The 11,004-nt window shown below is 43.8% G+C and overlaps 1 protein-coding gene across 3 annotated transcripts; it reads right to left on the bottom strand.

The window, feature by feature from the left end:
• Positions 1-5,403: 5,403 nt before the first annotated feature.
• On the bottom strand, positions 5,404-10,801 carry LOC119363691 (casein kinase 1-like protein HD16). 3 transcript variants are annotated; one of them, XM_037629053.1, is made up of 14 exons: positions 10,590-10,801; positions 9,619-10,082; positions 8,412-8,537; positions 8,259-8,332; positions 8,091-8,160; positions 7,956-8,011; positions 7,791-7,862; positions 7,628-7,722; positions 7,412-7,460; positions 7,197-7,326; positions 6,890-7,105; positions 6,552-6,679; positions 5,760-5,911; positions 5,404-5,685 (listed from the first exon to the last, which is right to left on the bottom strand). In XM_037629053.1, exons 2-13 carry the CDS (start codon positions 10,027-10,029, stop codon positions 5,779-5,781), a joined length of 1,560 nt encoding a protein of 519 aa, XP_037484950.1. In that variant the 5' UTR covers positions 10,030-10,082; positions 10,590-10,801; the 3' UTR covers positions 5,404-5,685; positions 5,760-5,778. The 3 variants fall into 3 exon arrangements, with proteins under 3 accessions (XP_037484950.1, XP_037484948.1, XP_037484951.1); XM_037629051.1 differs by having other exon boundaries at positions 5,765-5,911; positions 10,590-10,800; XM_037629054.1 differs by lacking the exons at positions 9,619-10,082; positions 10,590-10,801 and adding an exon at positions 8,861-8,913 and having other exon boundaries at positions 5,765-5,911; positions 8,412-8,499.
• Positions 10,802-11,004: the final 203 nt, after the last annotated feature.

The following is an 11,004-nucleotide window of genomic DNA, read 5'->3' as shown; positions in this document are numbered from 1 at the left end:
CCCTGTCCACTCTTCTCCCGATCCCCCCTAAAACCCTAGCCTAAACCCCACCACTGCCGCGCCCTCGAGAAACAAATCTCACTGCCGCCGCCTCGGTTTGCCGCCACTTCCGACGCCGGTGAGCACCCCCTGCCCTCCCAAGCACTTCCACCCGAACCTCCTCTTTGTTCAACACCCCCCCTGACACCTCCTTATCTCGCCAGGAGCACCACCTCGTCGTCCCCGAGCTCGTCCGCCACTCGCCGGAGTTGCAGAGCACTAGGCTCTGTTTTGCCTCGCCCTCAGCACCTCCGTCGACCCCGAGCTCCACCAACTCCACCACCGCCTCCGCAACACTTCGCCGCCTCGCCCCGACGTCTCCGCCGTCGCCCCGCACCACCGGAGCCACTGCGCGATCGCTGCCCGAGCTGTCGTCGTCCATTGTCGCCGCCACTGTAAGCCTCCAGCCCAGCTCCCCGCCGTCCGATCTCCAACCTAAGCCCTAGATTAGAACCTGTGAATGGTTAGGTTTTTATTTTTTAGCCAGTTTTAGTTGCGGTTTTTTTGGTTAGTAGTTCCTGGTTCGGTCAAACCGGCCGTTCTGGTTTTGTTCTGTTAGCCGCGGGCACATTTTAGTTATTTTGCGCCTGAGCGTTAGATAGGCCCAAGCGCGTCTGTTTTCTTTCTTTTTGTTTTAGTTTTCAGTTTCTGTTTTTAACAAAAATAGTTCTGTTTTGTAAAAGCTTTATCTTTTAGGATATTTATTGTTTTTAGTTGATTCTTTTTTTGTTAGTTTACAAATTTCTTGTAGTTTCTGTATAAAATAGATTTACCCATGTTTATGTTTATAAAAATAGTTTTATATCAGTTTTAGTCAGATTAGTTTTTCTGCCATAAATTGAGTTAGGATTTTTTTAGTGATACTTTTTGCTACTGCTTAGTTTTGACCTTGCCTAGGAGTAGGAACTGGTTTGGGTATTTTTTAGATTGTATTAAACTTAGTTTTAGTCGAAATCAAGCTTTTCTAGTTTTGTTTAGCTTGCTACTGTTTCCTACTGTTCTAGTAATTATAGATTTAATTTTACCTCTGTTATAATTTATTTTAGATTAACTTTTGTAGTTACAGAGGGTGAACTTTTATTTACAGTAAAATAAAAAGTTTTATTTTATCTTCTACTAGTTTTGTTCTAGGCATAATAGGAGCACTATAATAGTTTTTGATGTGATTCTTTTTGCACCTAGTTTATTTGTTGTTTTCCTTTCTGTTAGTTAGCTCAACCCTTGTTTAGATTCTGTTAAGAATAGTTTTAGTAGGATAAAACTATTTCTTGGTTGTTGCTTGAAGTGATGAAAACCTTGATTTGGTTTCTTTGAGTTTTCTTTGGTTTTGGTTTGAGTGTTTGTGTGATTTCCTTTCGCTTGCTGTTATGTTAATTAGTGGAATACTTATTTGTGCTATTGTTTGACTCGATAGAATTCCTGGAGTACGAGGCCTGCTATTACGATTTGCTAGCTTTGGAAGACCGTCAACCAGGCAAGTCATTTGATCATGTTTTACAATACCTATGACTTTGTTGCATTAGAATTATTCCTCCCACCATGCATGCAGTAGTAGAATTTTAAGTTATGTTCTTGAGTACTATCATGAGGTAGGATGAACCGATTTTCCCTTGTTACCAATGCTCGAGACGATGTAGTTGATTGCTATGCTTTCGTAGACGGGGTTGGTTGAGTGATTCATAAGGGAGATGCGAGAGTCAAGATGATGACAACCCCATGACTTCAAGTTCAAGATGGACTTCAAAATTCACTACTGGGTGGAGGACGGTTGACGGGCACCCTAGAGGAACCAGCGGATGGCTGGGATGCATGGAGAAGCACCATGACATCTTGCGGAAAGCTTCACCCAGCCACGAAGAGACAGATCGATACCCCATTGACTGAAAGCTTACCTGTGCATCCGCAAGCCATTATGGGCTCTGGCTTGGTCGGCCCTAGGCATGACTCTGGCCGGGCGGTGCTACGAGATGTAGAAGAACGGTAGGATTGGATGGGCACCGGCAGTGGACCAGAGGAACTCTTCGGAAGACCCTGTTTTGTTCGTCCCGTCTTCAAACACCAGGCAGTGCAAAGACTTAAAAGGAGGGAACAATTCTTGCGGGTAAAGTGCACAAGACTCTACAGAGTGAAGACCATCTTTTTAGTCAATCTCTTGAAGAACATGCCCCACATCTTAGAGACGTCTAGCAAGTTCTTAGAAACGAGCGACTTTATGTGAGCATGGAAAAATGCACTTTTGGTGTTGATAAGCTTGTTTTCTTGGGCTTTGTAGTTTCTTCTAAGGGTGTTAAAGTTGATGAGTCTAAGATTGATGCTATTAAAACTTGGCCACAACCAACCAACTTACAAAAGGTGTGTAGTTTCCTTGGCCTAGCCGGATTTTATCGTCGCTTTGTAAGGACTTTAGCACTATTGCTTCACCGTTACATGCTTTATGTAAGAAGAATGCACCTTTTGTTTAGGAACCTTCCTAAGATGCCGCATTTAATGAGCTTAAAACTTTGCTTACACATGCCCCGCTACTTGCATTGCCTAACTTTTATAAAACATTTGAAGTGCATTGCAACACTAATGGCATAGGTGGCCTATTTATGCAAGAAAAGTGACCCATTGCATATTTTAGCGAGAAATTTTTTGAAGCTCAACTTAACTATCCCACTTATGACAAATAGTTATATGCTAGTGAGAGTCTTGCATGTTTAGAAACATTATCTTTGACCACGTGAATTTATACATACCGATCATGAGACGCTTAAGTACCTTAAGGGTCAAACCAAGTCGAATAAACGTCATGTGAAATGGAGTGAATTTATTGAATCCTTTCCTTCTATCAAGTATATCAATGGTAAGGAAAATGTAGTGGCAGATGCTCTTTCCCGCAAGTGCAAGTTGGTTACTCAACATGAATTCAATGTTATTGGCTTTGAGCACATTAAAGATTTGTATGCGCATGATCCTTCGTTTGCGATTCCTTATGCCAAATGTCAAGCTAAAACTTACTGGGAGCGATATTATCTCAAGGATGGCTATCTTATGCGGGCTAACAAACTTTTTGTACACGAGTCTTCTCTTTGTTTGTTGCTTTTGCAAGATGCTCACGGCGGCGAACTTATGGGACACTTCGGCCGCGACAAGACCTTTGTGATGCTCTCCACCAAGTACTATTAGCCAAAGATGTTTCGTGGCGTCGCACGCTACACCAACCGATGCTCCACATGCAGCAAAGCTAAGTCACAAGCTCAATCTCATGGTCTACATATGCCACTTCCTATCCCGAACCACCCATGGGAAGACATTAGTATGGATTTTGTGCTTGGCTTGCCTAGAACTCAAAATGGAAAAGATCATGTATTTGTGGTTGTGGACCGTTTCTCTAAGATGGCACATTGTATTCCATGCAACAAGATAGGTGATGCTTCACATGTTGCAAATCTCTTTTCTAGGAAAATCTTGCGTCTACATGGAGTGCCCAAGACGATTGTATCGGACCTCGACGTCAAGTTCCTAAGCTACTTTTGGAAGACACTATGCGCCAAGCTCAGAATCAAGGTACTCTTCTCTTCGGTCTATCACCCACGAACCGACGGCCAAACGGAGGTCGCCAACTGGACACTATCTACACTCCCCGGCGTGTTGATAAAGAAAAACATCAAGGACTGAGAAGAATGCTTGACCATAGCCGAGTATGCCTATAATCAAGCACGACATTCTACAACCGGCTAGTCCCCCTTCGAGGTGGTCTATGGCTTCAACCCATTGTCATCATTGGACATCCTCTCGCTACCCCTACAAGAGTGAACAAACTTGGACGCGAGCGCAAGAGCAAGTTATCTCAAGAAGATGCATGAAGATACAAGACACACCATTGAACACCAAGTACAAAGCCTCGCCACAAGCTCAACTCCAACAAGCACCCCATGGTGTTCAAGCTCCGAGATCTTGTGTGGTTACACCTTCGCAAAGACCGTCTCCCCACCGAGCGCAAGTCCAAACTTCTACCTCACGCTGATGGACCATTCAAGGTGTTAGCACGCTACAACGACAATGCCTACAAGATCGACATCCCATGCGACAAGTACAACTTGGGCGACATCTTCAACGTCAAGGACCTATCTCCCTTCCACGGTGATGAGGTTATCGATCCGACAACGAATCTTTCCCAGGGGCAGGGGATGATGTAGAGCATCCTTCGGTCATCCCCATGGACACCACACCGACTCATCAAGCACCAAGTGGACCCATGACAAGAGGTCGCGCACCTGCCATCGAAAGCGTGGTGAACTCACTCATCTTCGAGCTTGACATGAATATGGATGGGTCTTGGTTACTACCTCACCATAGAACATTGTGTATCATTAGGTACGAGGACGACCCCCAAGGAGCTAAGGAACCTCGCCAAGTGCAAGAAGGATGAGAAGACTGCACGGATGACGGAGACCGGCAGCAAGAAGAAGACACACCCAGGCGTCCCCGTGCGCACGTCCTCTTTTGGACCCCATGCGTACGGCCTATTCGGAGAGTTTCTAGATACCCCGTGCGCACCGGCCTCCAGGACCCCATGTGCATGGCCCCTCCGCTGTAGCTACTGGGCACCGTGTGCACACGGGCGTGTACCGTACCCACGAGGTCCACTTAACCCGTGCGCACAGGCTCTCCTGCGAGCTGACTGAGATTTGTCTCTTTCGCCCCTCCACTTCGTCCGTCGCCTCCAGCCACCTATATATTTCGTACCTATAACATTTGTTAGGGTTAGCAAAGTAGATGAGATCATTTGAGAAAGCTTTGCTCCTTGTACCTCCTCCCTAAGGAATCAAGACCTCCTAAGGGAGAAGGATCCCCATCATAGGATTATCAAGACCTCCCAAGGGAGAAGGATCTATCTAGATCATTAAGACCTCATTTACTTTGGATTTGAGAAGAACCTTTACCTTTATACTATTTTTCCTTAACTGTTCATGTTATACTTGTGAATCTCATGTGTGCTATTCTAGTGGATGTGTGATTTGGGTTTGTTTGAGTGATTTCCTCTTTGTGTTCTTATTGCTCTTCCCCTTTCCCCCTTCAAATTCTGCAAATTTGAAAAGATCATGAACTAGGATTCCACCCTACATCATAGGGTTCTACTCATCCAGAAGATCAAGCAACTAGACACAATACCCCACATCACAATAGTCCGAGCTTCCTGAGGAGGAGCTTAAACCTCATAGGAAAATCCCTATGCATGGTTGCATGTTAGGGTGGGGGATTTCCCAAAGGCAGCATGCTTGAGAAATAGGTTAGTTAGGGTTTATCTATTTAGATAGTATAGAAGATGAGATTACTTTGCCTATTTTCTAAGATTATGACTGCCCAACAGCTCAAAGGTGAAACTAATCAAACTATAAATGCAAATTTCGTGTGGATTATGTTAGCTTCTTATGGAGAAGGTCCACAACATGCATTCGGTTTTACAATTAGGTCGAGTTAACCATCACATCAACTTCTGCTTTTGAATCCTATCATGGCAATTCTCTTGTATCTCACATCAACTGATGCTCATTTGCCAAAGTACTAAACGTCCCTCCCTTGGGCTTGAAGTTACGTTGGTCAACTGACAGTTCTCCCATAGCAGATCGAAGCAATGTACAGATTCTTGGCCCATTTATCCTGCAAGTAGTTTCCAAGGTTAGCTTGGCACAGCAACAGAAGAAGCTATGGTACTGAATTCCGGAGAGAAGCACCATACGGCCATGTAATCTACTACTCCATCCCGGAGAGAAGCACCATACGGCCATGGTTTGCTGAAGAAGCCAGACAACTGATGTATAGACCATCCTCATTACCCTTTTCTATATGCTGTTGAAGCCTGTTGTCAGCCACATTGTAATGATACCTAACAAAGAGAATCAACATATATTGGCTTTAATTTCCATTAATACATTGCCAAACTATTGCAGATTATATTTACTTTAAAACCAACGTGTTAAACAAAGGGCCTGACAATGATATATTTCAAAAAGTAAAGGCACGGATACTACGCAAAGAAATATGTGTACACGAAGAAGCGCAAACTGAAAGCCTTAATCACTAGAAACTACAAGCACAGTTAATACCTCTACCAGTATATCAGGAATTGTGCAAACTAGTTGCTTGGAGGCCATGGCCACAGATATTTGAATTCTTAGATGGTTACTTTGCCTGCTGTTGCATGTTAACTACAGACAGATAGTCTAAACTCGGGTAATAGGTGTAACAAGAATATCTTGCCTAAACTGAACATAAAAAACATCGGAAGCAGTAATACGACAATTAACGGGTTTGCTAAACTTCAGTCGACTGAGACTTAACCAAGAATCAGTAGACTGCTTAGCCGTTGGATCTTTGCGTGGAGCTTCGTGCTAGACTGTATTAACTCCACGGTTGGCAACGAATTTTGGAATTACCAATTAAAAACAGGTATCAGAAGTCCAATGATGTCAATTAATCATATTTGTATCATCTACTTTATTTCAATCATCAATTAATGTAATTACCGCTGCTTCATAGGGCGCCTGGCATTGTAAACTGAAATCCACTGTGATGCTGGGCTCCCTAATCTAACTTTCTTAGGCTGATCATCTTCTTCATGATTTACAAGTAGCCTTCCACGTTTTTGCCCCACCTATAATTTGGGGAAAAGGTTCATAACAAGACACAGAAGAAGCAAGCTAACCAATACTCCCTCCGTCCGGAAATACTTGTCATCAAAATGGATAAAAGAAGATGTATCTAGACTTATTTTAGTTCTAGATACACCCCTTTTTATCCATTTTGATGACAAGTATTTTCGGAAGGAGGGAGTACATGACAGTGAAAGTACAGCAACACAGACCTTAAGGGCCCCATCAATTCTGATGGGCCTTGATGCAGGTGATTCAATCAAACTTTCAAAGAGAGAAATAAGTTTGGCGTAATTTGGCTCTTCATCAAATTTCATATTTGTGACAGACTCAAGAAACTGTTTGAACGGAGGTGGGCAGAAACTGCATAGCATATCCGGAGAGGTAACCATTTTTTTCTTGCAAACAAGGAAACTCTTGGTATCTCCCTGTGATGTCAAGAAAATAACATTGGAACAGACCTAAGTGAACACCTGGAAAATATAGTGAAGTTAACGCAATAGGTATAATTAAATCTACCTGGTAGCCTTGCCAAGGCAATCTTCCTTTTATCAAAAATATAAGGGTGTATGCCAATGACTCTAAATCATCCCTCCTACTACCTGTACGACCTAGATGAGCATGAGCACTTGCATATCTAATTGTCCCCCTAGTAAAAACTAAGAAAAAAGGGTAAGTAAAGAAGTACCATAGGCGAAAAAACAAGTAAACATAGGGAAAATAAGATATCAGGCCTTTGATCATAATCAACATGTTGACCTGACGAATCTCTCCACTTTGATGCTGCACAGTTTAGACATCACCATATCAACACAAATCAGTAATCAAAGAAAAATACACTAATCTGGTTTAAAAAAAAGTAGAAGACTATTGACCCTGAGTTATGTCATGAAATATTGCAATGAAATAGAATTTATACCAATATAAGAATTTATTGATTAATAGAATACCTAAACCAAGATCAATAAGGAAAAGCTTCTTCTCCTCAGGTGATCCAGGCAGACCAAGCAGAAAGTTCTCTGGTTTCACATCACCATGAACAAACCTAACAAAAATAGGATGTGTTAACAAGAATGAACAGCGATGCATTGGTTGAAGATAACTTTAAGCTACCCTTTGGAATGAAACTTCTCAAGAATTGATATGGCTTCTACAGCAATGCAAGCAGCCATATGTGGAGACATCCTGTTGGAAATGTTAAATCTTTTAGTACAGATTACAGAAGAACTTTGTTTTCAATAAAGTATACAATGTCAAAAGGAACAAGAGGATGCTCACTCTTGTCCCAGCGAATTCCATACATCCCAAAGACTGGGACCAAGGATATCCATTACCTGGTTATTTTTTCAATATAATCAATTTTAAAAGAAAAAACAGCCTACCAGTCTAGATGATTAACTTAAATAAACTCACAAGGATATAGTAGTCGCCCTGCCGGCCCTTATAGTGGACTGCCGGTACACCATAGCAGCCGTTGAGAGTCCTTGTTACAGAAAACCCCAATGCTCACTGATCAGAAAGTTCAAGAGACGAAGAGAATAGCATAACTACAAAAAGGAGTTGACTGTCCAAAGTACGTACTGATAAACTTGCCACTCATATGGGGGTGCAAAATTGCACCCTTTACTACTCCGGTGCTCAAACTTCAATGCAACCTACATAGTTATTATCCGTAGTTTTGATTAATGTGACAAAAAGCTGCCTTTTGCATAAACATTTCTAGAGCAAACAAACCTCATATGCATCAGGACCAGTGCGGGCAGTCCCACCAGATACCCTTCTACCAACATACACTTGACCAAAGCCACCTTTACCTAGTTTCCTGTCAGTTATATACACAGGAGAATTACCTACGTGAACCTGCAGAAATGACATGGTATTACGAGCTTCCAAGTAGCACAACTGACAACTCTGACAAAGCGACAAACAAGACATTGCATGCCCTCGTAGCATCATATAGAGCAGAATTTTCAGTGATGCGAAATTGTGCAACAAGGCAGTGGACTTAGCTGTAGCCTGTCATTACACAGAGATCTACATTGCAATGTAAGAGGGCAATTCTGCAGTTCATCTACTTCTGGGCCATGTGCAACTATATTCAAACTACAAGGACTTAAAGAAGTAGCATGTTTTTCCATGATAATTCACTGTTTTGTGTATTGGATTGGATCAAGATAACGGACCTGTCAAGTGGGATGCTGCCAAGTAGCACGACTGGCAACTCTGACAAATAAGATATTGCTGGTCCCTCATAGCATCATCTAGGGCAGAATTTCCAGTGATGCAAAGTTGTGCAACAAGGCAATGGATTGAGCTGCAGCATGTCATTATATGCATAGAGATCTGGATTCCGGATGCAAGAGGGTAATTCTGCAGTTCGTTTACTTCCGGGCCATGTGAAACTATATTCGAACTACCTAGGCCATATTAACTAACTGGTAACCTTTTTCTAGATCTACAACAGAAATATTTGACAGTTTAGGTAAAACTGTTTAATCGTAGCAATGTCTACCCCTAAATTGATGAATGAGTCCCTAATGTGATGGCATCAAATAAGGCATGAAACAATGGATGTAATCTATGTAGGACAGAGGGACAAAGCGAAATACTCCCTTGGATCCATAATAAGTGACGCAGTTTTCAACAAACCCCAGTTCAAAACTGCGACACTTATTTTGGATTGAATGGAGTATTTTTTTTTCCTGTTTTGTGCTTCGAACATACAGCATGATATCCTATGTTTAGTTTTGCAACATTAACAAAAGATGAAGGTCCTTTTGCTTGTGCCCTATGTGATCAATCTAAAACAGAATGAACATCCTAGAGAACATGAGCAAGGCTAAAACCATTGCACTAAAATTATTGAACTATAAAATCAATTGAAAACTATGTCAGATCGCAAAATGGCGGTTCATGACAAAAAATTATGGAAAAGAAGTACCCTCTCCGGGATTGGTGCTATTCTTGAATCGTCTTCAGCGCCGACAAGCTTTTCAGCACTTTCACCATCCATTCTCAAACCTTTATTGCCGACACACTGAACAACCTTGTTCAAAGCAGGGTCCTTGGATTCACAAACAACTGCATGTATGGCAACAGCTTTAGGGAGGTGTTCAGAACCCAGGTTAGCATCCAAGTCAACAACTTCCGCCCCCTTTCTTGCACGTCTTGGTGCCGGCACCACTCTTCTCCAAGGAGCACCCTTTCTGCCCCTGGCAGCAGGTATATGAACGCTCTTCCCTGCTCTCTGTGGAGCAGGTGGCACCGGTTTCACAGCCGGCTCTGCTTGTTGATCATCAAGCTTCCTGAACCTCAGACGTGCTTGGGGAGTACTGCTGCGCAGTTCTGGCATCCTCTCCCCATGCAACTTAAGTCGGTGTTCGAGTTGTCAGAGCCCCTTCCAATCTGCACAAGCATAAACACAGTTGAAATCGTTGATCAACATACATAACAAGATAGAACTATTTTTGTAGACATAAATGGAAATCTGGAACAAGTGTTTCATACACTAATGTGCCCACAACCACCCAACGTGGCAAAAGTCACAAAAATTCCGTCTTTAGCAGCAGATCACCAGCAATCCGGCACCCAATCAGCATGCGTACAACCCACCCAAATCCCAACTCCACTAACAGCCCGTTCTGTCGCCCAAATCCGGCGCTCACGCGCGCACACACACACAACTGACACCATTCCTTCCGGTGCCCGATCAGCTGGCGGCGGCCAAATCGGACCACTGGCAACCCGTCAGAGCGCGATTTTCCCCAAACGGAACGCTCCCACACCTCCCGATCGCAGAGGAACACACCCAAGCGCCATCTTTGGACCGATTCTTTTTTCAAAAATACTAAAGGAAAAATAGGTGCAGAGACAGAGAGAGGAAGCGGGAGATCGGGGTGCGGGGATGCTCACATCGACGTAGCGGCGCCGACCGGAAGGGGAGAAGGAGGAGAGGCCCAATTCGTCGCCTCGGGAGCCGCGTAGTGGTGGGAGAAGGCACACGAATTCTGGAGATGGAGCTGCTGGTCTCGTCTGTATCGTCTCGTGCTGGTGGCGTTCGTGTGGGGGGGCTTCGGTTTGGGTCGCGGCGCGGGGGGAATCGCGCCGTGTGAGCCACCTCGTCAAGGCACGACCCAAATGGTCCGCCCGCTGTTTGAGCTACAAAGCAGGCTTTCTAGCCCGGCCGCAAACGGACCGTTCGTTCGTTTTATGTCCACTTTCGACTCATTCCTGGTCTAATTTTAGACCGAGTTTACGGCCAAACGGATATGCGCGGACGCGAGCGGCGCGCGCCCTTGTTCTGTCCTGGCCTGCCCGTCAGGGAGAC

The sequence above is a fragment of the Triticum dicoccoides genome, chromosome 2B, assembly GCF_002162155.2.
Source record: "Triticum dicoccoides isolate Atlit2015 ecotype Zavitan chromosome 2B, WEW_v2.0, whole genome shotgun sequence".
In the NCBI taxonomy this organism is placed as follows: Eukaryota; Viridiplantae; Streptophyta; class Magnoliopsida; order Poales; family Poaceae; genus Triticum; species Triticum dicoccoides.
This window is presented reverse-complemented; position numbering and strand designations above follow the sequence as displayed.